The 12,500-nt window shown below is 37.4% G+C and overlaps 2 protein-coding genes across 4 annotated transcripts in view; one reads left to right on the plus strand and one right to left on the minus strand.

Moving 5' to 3' along the window:
* The window catches only part of LOC144957695 (IQ calmodulin-binding motif-containing protein 1-like), a 30,288-nt gene extending 22,385 nt beyond the window's left edge, over window positions 1-7,903 (plus strand). Inside the window, exons 12-14 of the mRNA XM_078889058.1 lie at window positions 789-920; window positions 4,979-5,135; window positions 7,301-7,903. Of these exons, the coding sequence (XP_078745184.1) occupies window positions 789-920; window positions 4,979-5,135; window positions 7,301-7,521 (510 nt within the window). The 3' untranslated portion in view covers window positions 7,522-7,903. The remainder of the gene's footprint in view (window positions 1-788; window positions 921-4,978; window positions 5,136-7,300) is intronic.
* An 846-nt stretch (window positions 7,904-8,749) lies between these two features.
* Window positions 8,750-12,500, minus strand: part of LOC144957843 (uridine and thymidine phosphorylase-like) — a 35,906-nt gene continuing 32,155 nt past the window's right edge. For all 3 annotated transcript variants that reach the window (XM_078889314.1, XM_078889313.1, XM_078889312.1), the window contains exons 7-8: window positions 12,115-12,261; window positions 8,750-8,932 (exon numbers count right to left, since the gene is read on the minus strand). In XM_078889314.1, the coding sequence (XP_078745440.1) occupies window positions 8,799-8,932; window positions 12,115-12,261 (281 nt within the window). In that variant the 3' untranslated portion in view covers window positions 8,750-8,798. The remainder of the gene's footprint in view (window positions 8,933-12,114; window positions 12,262-12,500) is intronic.

The following is a 12,500-nucleotide window of genomic DNA, read 5'->3' on the forward strand; positions in this document are numbered from 1 at the left end:
TGTCAGGGAAAAACCTAGACTTGTTTACAGTTTTTAAAGTTCATTATTGGTTGAACCATGAAATTGTAGAAAAAGTCATGCCTTCTCTGAGATAGATAAAGACACGCCCTTTGCTGTGATATCTTACATCTTATTGGTGGAGAAAAAGACTCGGTATTACTAAGCTTTGGAAAGGGTGGCTCTGAGAGAAAGTCAACTCTCGTTTTGAATGTGTCACTGATAGTTGCATTTTTAAACTTGAAATTTATATAACTTATCGTCAATGTTTATGTTGAATTATTATGTTTTCATGTAGAAAAATGACTGTAGTTTCTGAAACAACCAAAAACTGAAATTTGATATTTTTGACCATTTCCACTTTAAAACCGGTTTTCTTCGTTTTCCAAATCCTGACTTAATACCGGTTCGAGGCGGAGGGTCACATATTGGCAATTGGATTCAGTAGTCTGATGTCACGCCGCCCGACAACGGCGGCCATCTTGGTTCTAAACAAAGAAAATCATTACTTTTTATTCTTCATGCTGGCTAGAACTTTTCATATGCCTTGTGATCAGAATGTGTAAAAGTCAAAACATCATCAAATGTATGTGTTTTTTTATTCCTCTGGATACGCTTTTATGCTCGCCGGAGAAATATTTCATACGGCGTCCGCCATTGTTCCAATAGTTTAGAGCCAGTGTTACTAAGTTACCAAGCATCATTAGGAAGGAAGTGACATTACGACTGTTGAAGAGTATTGCCTAAAATAAACGTTTTGAATTGAATTGAATATTATTGTGATCTATCAGGTACGCAAATGGTTGGACAGGGTAGAGAGAGCTCGACAGGAATTTCCCACCCATCTGAAACCTCCTGGATTGACAGATGACCGAAGGGTGGAACTGAATGCCAAAATTATGCAGTGGAGAGAGGAAAATCCGGTAAGAAGTAAAAAAAACAAACAAATGTGTCAGGGCATGACATAATCAGTCGGATCGGAGGGTGAAAATTTTGGATTTACACTTTTTTTTTTTCATTTCCTGAAAGAATATGCTCCACAAAGCATTTTAATCTTTATTTGAAGTAAATTGGGTGATTTTTTATGAAGTTACAGTTAAAAAGTATAAGAAAGGTATCCAGCAGCTTTTCTAAAATTTTATACTTTTTCAACTTGACTAGCTGTAAAAAATATTTAGAAGTAAAATTAAGCTTTGATATTTCCCGAAGATGTACAAAAAGGTTTGATTTAATTCATTTTTGACAAAAATTGACCTTCAAACTAAACTTGGCAATATCTCAGTTCAAACCTTTTCACCATCAAACTGATTATGTCATTCTCTGTAACAAATAGAAAAAATTACCTAACGTTGTTTGTGCGGCTATGTGGGTTTTGTGGTATGACACTTGTCTTCAGATTGAAAGGTCCTAGGTTTGAGTCCTGTTCTGAGCGATGCATAGTTGAGTCCTTGGAAAAGGTTGTTGTTTACTCATGACATTCTCTGACCGTACTCAGGTTTAAAATGACTACTTGGCCATTAACAGCCTGCTTTCTCTGTCCGAAAAAGACATGTACAAGAGGCATCATGTCTCATTCTACATGTTAAGTGTTGCTGTTGTGAGCATGATAAGTGGATAGTTAGTTTTTTTAATCAACTTGAGCAGCTTCTCACAGGATGTTTCAGGTGGTTCCAGAAACCAAGTTGTTCCATTGTTGTTCCATGAGGGCAGCGTTGCTCAGCAGTACAGTCTTTGCTTTGTACCCAAAAGGTACTGAGTTCGACTACCCACCTCGTTGTGTCGCCTTGAGCAAAGTCACCTCGCCCTAGCTCACTTTGCAGCGCTGCACTGCCGCAGACGCTTGGGTTATTCCAGTTTTCCCTTGGGATAGACCCCAAAGACAAATTTCTGGGTGCGGTTCCTGACCTCCCATAGTGGGCAGGGAGGTACATACTGTGTCTTCTATCCCCCTATGTCTGTTTTCCAACTTGCTTTCTGTCTTTGTCTTGGAATGAGATTACTTGGTTTTGTCCTGGCACTGGCCGGATACCCTGGCTGGGAGGGCAACAGTCGAATATATAGTTAGTTTTGGGAGATGATATTTTTTCCTTGTAAATCATCTCTCTGTTATGCACTGTATAATGTTTTGTTTATGTATTATATATGATTTGTAAACATTTGAGTGTATTCCTCTTAGTGGGGTCTGTGCTTGTGTCTGGATGAGACTTTGAGGTGATCTCAAACTAAGTACACTGATAGTGTGCTCTTGGAATCTACATCTGTTCCCTATTTGAACCAATTCCCCTTTGTCTGCCTTATTCTTGGATGCTTTAATTGTGATTCTAGAACTTTTTACTATCCCATTTTCTTCCTTTTTACTGGCGCTGATATGGCCTTAATGTGTTGCAAGCGCCATAAAACCCTTGAAAACACAAAACAAAGACAAATTCTACCTTGGGGATGAATAAAGTGAATCTTATCTTATCTTTATCTTCATAAGCGGAACATATTAGTGGGAAAAAAGCTCAAGTTGACTAACAAACGTAGATAATTTTGCTTCTGGTATCGGTTTATTGAGTCTGTGGAGACCTTTAAAAATGCAATCTAGATTATCACAATCAGCAGACCTGCCTTACTGCCACGAAAAATTGGTAGAATTACAAATATTTGGCTCCAGTCAGAGAACTGCAAAGACGTTTTTGATTCCATAAATCTTGTTGAAAAGGAAAGGTTGGTTGCTTAGAAACTGTAATTTAGGACTTTGGAGCATATTTTGATTATGCTGAGGGCAAATAATTGATTTGTAACGCTATAATTGGATTGTGTCATTTTTCATTTTTTCCCTTGGAAACTACGAATTATTGACATTTCAAGTTGGCAGCTCTGAATCAGGAAAGTGTGTGTTGAACCCGTGACCTCAAGAAGTCAGGGAGAGAAGGCTCTCATAAGACTAGGGTTAGAAGCAATCTTTTTTGGGGTCGTGGATAGCTCATACGGTAGAGTCATGCTCTCCCCGGCCAGGCAGAGTTGTCGTGCCAGTAAGGTCGCGGGTTCCAGCCCCCCCCCCCCCCCCCATTGTCGCCGCAAAATTTTGATTCTCTATTGTATTCTGGCACTTTCCTACTCACTTCATTTCTATGATTTTTTAAACATTTTTATGTAGGGGTACGGTAATGGTCATCGTCATTAACCAGTTGATTACCGTACTTTTTGGAAATACATGTATTTAAAAATTTGGCCAGAAACCTTGTTCTTCAAATATCGATCAATTCAAATGACCTCATCTTGCGGCTATGTGGTCTTGTAGTATGACACTTGCTTTTGGGTCAGAAGAACCTGGGTTCAAGCCTCGCTCGGCACATAGTTGAATCCTTGGAGAAGGCTCTTTACTCGCATTCTCCCACCGTACTCAGGTGTAAAATGAGTACCTGGCCGTTAACAGCGTTGTCTCTGTCCGGAAAAAAATTGTAATATCGCCTGACAGATGTCATGTCTCGTTCTACATGTTACATGTTGCTGTTGGCCAGGGACCCCTTGTAAAGCGCTTTGAGCACATTTAGTGGATATTGCACTATATAAAAGCTTAATTTTTCTTTTCTAAATCTTGAAAAAAATTGTCAAACCTAGCACTTTGCGAGGTCCAAGGTTTTAGAGTTTTGTCAAGTTGAGGGTCGTTTAAATTGATCGATATTTGAAGAATGAGTTTTCTGGCCAAAATTTTCAAATACACGACTTTCCAGGTCTTTCCAGAGTACGGGTCAATTTCAAGTCTGAGTCAGTTTGTCTATAGATATAGATAGTCTATAGTACGCACTTGGCTAAGAAGTAATATTGCCATCCGGAAGTATAACTGACCAACACACAAAACTGTGTGTAACCATGAACTTTTATAGTCTAGTTAAAACAGTTTAGTGAGAATCATTCACAAACGCGGATGGCAAAATACAATAACAAAGGCTTGAGTGACGTCATCTTCGTTCTATCTATATGAAAATGATAGGAAAGATATGAATGCAAACTTGAACAGGCGCGTTTAAAGTAAACATTTAATGACAACTGTTATTGTTCGTGATACAAGACTCTTTGAGAAGACGCTCGTTTTTATTATGAATTCTATTTGTGTGCTGAGAAAAACATTAAAAGAATGTTGAGAGTTTACTGTGTTTGTATGTGTGTGTGTGTGTGTGTGTGTGTGGGTGTGTGTTGGGGGGGGGGGGGTATAGGTTCTGTTTTTTATTTTCTTGGAGAAGGGTGAGGGAGGGGGGAGTTATACTGTCTTGTTTTGTTTTAATTTTTCTTTTTTTTTTTTTGTTGTTGTTGTTGGGGGAGAGTAGGTGGTTGGTTTGTATCAATATTATTTGTAGTCCTTCAGAGCCATTATGGAGCTGGAGTTTATCCCGGTTTCTATAGCGTGAAACAGGCAATAGCAATTGCATGCTATCCTTTGGTCTATCGCAAAGTATTTTTCACCAGATCTAACAGACCCAGCTACCCATTCACTGCTGGGTAGACAGGAGGATCAGAAATAATATCTCGACTGCACCCGGGATCGATCTCCGTCCCTTTGTGTGTGAAGTGAGCCCTCAACCAACTGAGATATCAAGACCCCCATCAATGTTATCATCAATTCTATAAATGTTTTGTTATCTTGTGGTGAAGACTCACCGAACGTTTTGTTTGCAGCTGACCTGTTTTGTTTTTGTTTTGATTTTAGTACGAAAGTTCATTTTATATTCTTGCACCATGGAAATATTGTATTGTAAAAAAATTAACTTGGAAATCCTTCCTTCCGTCTTTCTCCCTGCTCTCTCTCTTTCTATCTATCTATCTCTATCTTTCCCCTTTCTCTCTCTCTCTCTCTCTCTCTCTCTCTCTCTCTCTCTCTCCTTCTCTCTCTCTCTCTCTTGTCTTCTCTCTTACATTCTTTCTCCCTTCCACTTCTCTACCACCACTCCTGTTAAATTATCAAACTGTACCGATTTCTGTATTTCGCATTTCCAAGACCCACTTAGAGACAAAAGAAGATCTTCAATCTGTCCATAACAAGACGCAAGAGATGCTTGGGAAACATTATTACAGCATTCGTGGATACAGGAGACTCCAATATCAAATAGAAAACACAATGGCAAGATTGAATACGGATGCTGAAATGATAGCCTGTAAGTTTTACCCATTTTCACTCGAGTAAGTGAGGTTATTTTTAGATGGAGATATTGCTCTATTTTGTAAAAACAAATACCCCTCACAATGCTAAATTCATTTCATCAGTTGTTAATATGAGATAAATTTGATTTGGTTGTCATAATATCATTTGAAAATGAAAAATTGAAGAAAGTAATTTAAAATGATAAAGTAATAATGCAGTAATGAATAATTAATGTCTAATAATAGATAACATCTGGGGGTCCCAATAGCTCAGTTGGTAGAGCAATCGCTTCATACACCTAGAGACCGAGATCAAACCCGGGGTGCAGTCGAGACTTCTTTTCTGATCCCCCTGTCTACCCAGTTAGCTGGGTCTGATAGATCTGGCGGAAACTACTTTGTGATAGATTAGCATCCCATCCAAAGGATAGCAAACAATCGCTATTGTCCTTTTTCATGCTATAGAAACCGTGATTAACTCCGGCTCGGTGGGCCAAATGGCTCTGAAGGACTAAAGAGAGAGGAGTAACAGTAACATCTACTGCATGCCAGTCAGTTCTGGTTTTGATTGGCTTTGAACGTCGGTATGATGGCAGAATGAACAAGGTTTTGACTGGCTTTGAACATCGGTATGGTCGGCAGAATGAACAAGGTTTTGATTGGCTTTGAACGTCGGTATGATGGCAGAATGAACAAGGTTTTGACTGGCTTTGAACATCCGTATGGTCGGCAGAATGAACAAGGTTTTGCACCTGGAAAACATTTATTTATTTATTTTTTTTTTTATTGTTGTGAGTAGGAAAATATTTCACGCTTTTTGACTCTGTACTGTAGCTGGCTCTTGGTATTTATTTTTATTTATATATTTATTTATTTATTTATTTATTTATTTATTTATTATTTATTTATTTACTTATTTATTTATTTATTTATTTATTTATTTATGTTGTGAGTAGGAAAATATTTCACGCTTTTTGACTCTGTACTGTAGCTGGCTCTTGGTATTTATTTTTATTTATATATTTATTTATTTATTTATTTATTTATTTATTTATTATTTATTTATTTATTATTTATTTATTTACTTATTTATTTATTTATTTATTTATTTATTTATTTATTTATTTATTTATTTATGTTGTGAGTAGGAAAATATTTCACGCTTTTTGACTATGTACTGTAGCTGTCTCTTGGATATTTCAGCTCTTTCTTGCTGTGGACCCGAGAGAAAAAGTTTTTAATCTGATAAATGAGGGGAAATTGTCTTAAAAAGTCAAACTATGATGTTATATTTTGATTTGCATGATAAAATCCTGAATATTCGTTTTATAAACGTATAATTTTTTGCTTAGGATTTTTTATTTATTTTTCCGCAAACACGAAAATGATCACTTCAAAAATGAACTTAATACTTAAACATGACATTTTGGGCTCAAAACCAGTTTTCAACCAGCAAGTGTTATGAGCTTTGAACGTTCGTTCTATGATAGTATTTTGTTCATTTTTGAAGCATTTTATTCATTTTCTTTTTCAATATTTTTCACAGTCCCTTGGCATAAATATACGATATGTGGTCTTTGTGTCGCTATATGGTCTAGTGGTATGATGCTTGCCTTCATTTGGAAGGTCCAGTGTTTTTTCCTGCTCTGAGCGGCGCATAGTTGAGTCCTGGAGAAGGATCTTTACTCACATTCTCTCACCATACTCAGGGGTAAAATGAGTACCTGGCCGTTAACAGCATTGTCTCTGTCGGAACAAAAAATGTAATATCACCTGACAGGCATTATGCTTAGTCTTACATGTTAAGTTTTGCTGTTGGCTAGGGACCCCATGTAAAATGCTTTGAGCACGAGTAGTGGATATTGCCGTAGCCATCGTAAAGTCATAGCCTGACACTGACCAAAAAATGATGTCAAAATGCCAGTCTTTTGCCACAAAAGAAAACAAATCGTGAGTTGTATTCAATAGTTCAACCACTGAAATCATTTGTTTCCTTGAGCTCTACTAACGCCAACTCACTAGACGCTACACAAACCTAAAGAATGACGTCAAACTGCTGGTCCTAGAGGATTCTTGTGTCAGGCTATAAAATGTTAACGATGGCTATGATATTTTGCTATATTATTATAACTGCTCTAGTATTCATAATCACCATCATCATTGATTTTGTCATTGTCAGTGGCCCCAAGTCTCAAAGACATAACCCAAGAAGACGTGGACATGTTTTCATCTCGATCCTTGCCCATCGCAACAGCTACCAAGATGAGACACACGCAGACGCTCAAACGCCTCAACCTTCCGTGGTGGAAGACACTGGGCATGGACGACGATAACGACATAGATGAGGATGAGAAGGAGAGAGTAGAAGCAGAAGTCTTTCTTGAAACAATGGGAGTTTAACGATCTTGACTGCAGACTTTCCTTAGTGCCTTCTCAGCTTGTGATGACTATAATATTATATATCAAATTGGCCAATTAGAAGGGATAGTAGTAGTAGTAGCGTATGGCTACACCTCCAAATTATGTTTGTCGATCCATTATGTCAGGTCATCTCCGGCTTCAAAGATTGTTTCGTATCCCCCTTCTAATTTTGTTACTGGGCATTGCAGGACCAGATGATCGATGGTTTGACGTGCCCCTTTGCAGTATTGGCAGATTGGTGAGTCAATGAGTCTCCATCGATAGAGGCTTTCTTTGCTGTGAGGGATCAGACACTTGTGTGGGATAAAGATCTGAAAAAGTGTATCTGAAAGCGTGCCAGACAAAGCAAGAAAGAAAAAAATGCAAGAAAAATACGATCTCAAAAAAATTTTAGTCTTCCTGGACCAGTGAACGAACCTCAGACTTTGTGATTACCGGTAATCAGGAGGTATGGGGTTCGATCCCCAGTCAAGACGACAGATTTTTTTTTGGGATGTTTTTTTTTTCTTGTATTTTTCTTTCAATCATTTGTCTGGTAGTTTCATACACACTTTTTCAGATCTTTTATCTTGTGTTGGCTGCTAATGTGATGTCGTACCTCAGTCTGATATTTAGGGATGGACCAGATGTTAACATTTATAGATAGTGCGTGGTTGGCTAAGAAACTCACAACATTGCCATCCAGAAGTTTGTAGAATTGTAGTTCCATATGACTGCTGATGAGCACCTTTCATGTAAATATGTACGTATTAACTTAAAGTTATTTATTATTATTATTATTATTATTTTTATTCTTCTTCTTCTTCTTCTTCTTCTTATTATTATTATTATTATTATTATTATTATTATTATTATTATTATTATTATTATTACCCTTCTCATCATCATCATATTCATTTTTAGCATTCAGCGAAGAACTATAATTCATCTAATTTTCTGTATATTTGTAAATTATAAAATAAAACAAGAAAGAAAAAAACCCCAAAAATTCACAGACCATCTTCATACTCTTAGTTTTATTTTGTTACACGACACACAGTGCAACTACTACCTATTAATATTTGGGGGTGACAAATATATATATATATATATATATATATATATATATATATATATATATATATATATATATATATATATATATATATAATATATATATATATATATATATATATAATTATGCCTAATCAGAGCTATTGAAGCAGAGTTACACAAAAGAAAATGTTGCTTTTATTGCTAACAAGAAGAGTAGACATTTATGGGAATAATTTAGACTTAATAAGTTGTGCAGCTAGACGAATTGGTCTTTCTATCCATTGATTCATTTGTTCTGGTGAGACAGTGTTGATGTCTATCTCTAATGAATCCACTGCCACACAGACTACAGCAGCTGAAATAAATAGATAAATAAATAAATATTTATATGAAGTAGGGTCCCATTCATTGTTCAATCACCATGGTATGATTTTTTTTTTTAAGGGTTTTACGGCGCTTGCAACACATTAAGGTCATATCAGCGCCAGTAAAAGGGAAGAAAATGGGATAGTAAAAAGTTCTAGAATTAAAATTAAAGCACAAAAGAAAAGGTAAGACAAAGGGGAATTGGTTCAAATAGGGAACAGATGTAGATTCCAAGAGCACACCGTCAAAGTACGTAGTTTGAGATCACCTGATAGTCTCATCCAGACACAAGCACAGGTCCCAACTAAGAGGAATACACTCAAATGTTTACCAATCATATAATATAATATGTAAACTAAACATAATACAATGCATAACAGAGAGATGATTTACAAGGAAAAAAATATCATCTCCCAAAACTATAACTATACATTCGACTGTTTCCCAGCCAAGGACTCCGGCAAGGATCAGGACAAAACCAAGTAATCTCATTCCAAGACAAAAACAGAAAGCATGTTGGAAAACAGATATTAGGGGATAGAAGACACAGTATGTACCTACCTGCCCACTATGGGAGGTCATGAACCCCACCCAGGAAGACACAGTATGTATCTCCCTGCCCACTATGGGCAATGGGAGGTCATGAACCCCACCCAGGAAGACACAGTATGTATCTCCCTGCCCACTATGGGAGGTCAGGACCCACCAGGAAGACACAGTATGTATCTCCTGCACTATGGGAGGTCATGAACCCCACCCAGGAAGACACAGTATGTATCTCCCTTCCCACTATGGGAGGTCAGGAACCCCACCCAGGAAGACACAGTATGTATCTCCCTGCCCACTATGGGAGGTCAGGAACCCCACCCAGGAAGACACAGTATGTATCTCCCTGCCCACTATGGGAGGTCAGGAACCCCACCCAGGAAGTCACAGTATGTATCTCCCTGCCCACTATGGGAGGTCAGGAACCCCACCCAAGAAGACACAGTATGTATCTCCCTGCCCACTATGGGAGGTCATGAACCCCACCCAGGAAGACACAGTATGTATCTCCCTTCCCACTATGGAGGTCAGAACCCCACCCAGGAAGACACAGTATGTATCTCCCTGCCCACTATGGGAGGTCAGGAACCCCACCCAGGAAGTCACAGTATGTATCTCCCTGCCCACTATGGGAGGTCAGGAACCCCACCCAGGAAGACACAGTATGTATCTCCCTGCCCACTATGGGAGGTCAAGAACCCCACCCAGAGGATATGGAAATGTAAAACTATCAGATTGGGCACTGGGCAAGATACAGATATGAAAAGAGATTTATGTATAATGCAATTCCAGCTAAATGTGACTCCTCGTCTCAAAACGGTATTAAGTCGGGATGAATAAGATGCTGAAACTGGAATTTGTAGCCAGAAATATCATGTTTAAGTTGAGTTTATATGCTTTATAGAGGAGAAGGAATATCATATGATACTGTGATAAATACCAACATTTCATAGTTTTGACCAGTTTAACTATAATTTGACTTTTTAGCATCTGGTCCATCCCGACATAATACCGTTTTGAGACGTTAGGTCACAAATCAGATCTATTAAAATATTTTTTTTTAAACTCTCTCCTTACCTGCCATTTCCCGGATTTTCCCCAAAACTTCACACCCAACCTTATACAAAAATAGATTTAATTCACTCAAATACAAAAGCTGTAAGTTCTTGCTATAACATTTTTTTTGCTAATCGAGCTCTTCAACACAGTGTTAGATAATATGCTTTAACTGTAGAAAACATTGTTGTTCAAATATTATGATGTACAAACGAAATTTGAATGACTAAAATGTTGGCTGTATCGTAACAAATGTGACGATTTTCCTCTGGGTAGTAAGGAGGGAGTTAAATGAGCTTTTATGTAGCGCAATATCCACAAAATGTGCTCAAAGTGCTTTAAAAGGGGTCCCTGACCAACAGCAACACGTCACATTGTAGAATGAGACATGGTGCCTGTCAGGCGATACTACAATTTTTTTCTGGACAGAGAGACGCTGTTAACGGCCAGGTACTCATTTTACACCTGAGTACAGTGAGAGAATGTGAGTAAAGAGCCTTTTCCAAGGACTCTACTATGCGCCGAGCGATGCTCAAACTCAGGACCTTCCAATCCGAAAGCGAGTGTCATACCACTAGACCACATAGCCGCACAAATATTAGATCTACTACTACAGTCCAAGCTGGAATTGGGGAAGCTGCGTAATTGGGACAATTCCTTGGGAACAGAATTTTTTCTATATAAATTAAAAAGTAAGGGAAATGCTGCTCGAAGCTCGAAGAAACAAATAACAATGTGAAATTGAATGTAAGCTTCAATTTAATTACAAAAACAGATCAAATGAACGTTTCGGATTTCCCCTTTATCAACAAAACAGGATGAATGAAACACTACAGATGAATGAGATAATGTGGTAGTGGCATTAGTGGCGTTCAATCTATCTTCTCTCATCTTTATTGATACATTCTTCACTTCGGTCAACCTAGTCCACAAATACAAAAGGAAGTCGAGAATCCTGTAAAGACTGATTGCCTAAATGTGTCCTAACGTCTCAAAACGGTATTATGTCGGGATGGACCAGATGCTAAAAAGTCAAATTATAGTTAAACTGGTCAAAAATATGAAACGTTGGTATTTAGCACAGTAAAATATGATATTCCTTCTCTACAAAGATATAAACTCAACTTAAGCATGATATTTCTGGATACAAATTCCATTTTCAGCATCTTTATCATCCCGACTTAATACCGTTTTGAGACGAGGGGTCACAAATAAGCTCAGAAGACGCCAGCAAAGCATCATCTTTCAACTAAGAACACAACACATACCGCTCAACAACCATTTAAGCAAAATTACAAAAGACACATCCCCTTCCTACCCCCTATGTCAACACCCCAATGAAACAGTAACACACCACTTGCTTGAATGTCAACCTTTTGATGACCTGAGATGCACATTCCTCCCACCAAATCCAAGCATCAGTAACACACTTTATAGTCACCTGGAACAACTACAAATACGTCTAACTTCTACGTCATGGCACAAGACCGAAGGGCTAGAGCTCAGGTGGTGAGGTGGTCGCTGGTTCGGATAAGTAAGTAAGTAAGAAGTCGAGAATGGTTTCCCTACCTTTAACTCCAGCCTTGTATGTGAGAGCAAGAACACCGGCTGACTCCATTTCGATGTTTCGGACTCCGTGTTCATACAGCTTGGTATAAAATCTTTGTCTGTCCGCTTCGGTTTTGTCGCAGAAAGAGCCGTCCAGTCTTGCTTGTCCTCAAAATTTAAAGTATAATAATAATAATAATAATAATAATAATAATAATAATAATAATAATAATAATGATAACATGATAATATAATAATAATAATAATAATAATATAATAATAAATAATAATAATAATAATTATATAATAGTAATAATAGAAAATAATATTAATATAATAATTAATAAAATAAATAATATAATAAAATTATATAATATTTATATTGCGCCCATCCACTAAAATAAAGC

This window comes from Berghia stephanieae, chromosome 12 (genome assembly GCF_034508935.2).
Source record: "Berghia stephanieae isolate SIO BIC M18660-M18661 chromosome 12, UCSD_Bste_1.3, whole genome shotgun sequence".
Lineage (NCBI taxonomy): Eukaryota > Metazoa > Mollusca > Gastropoda > Nudibranchia > Aeolidiidae > Berghia > Berghia stephanieae.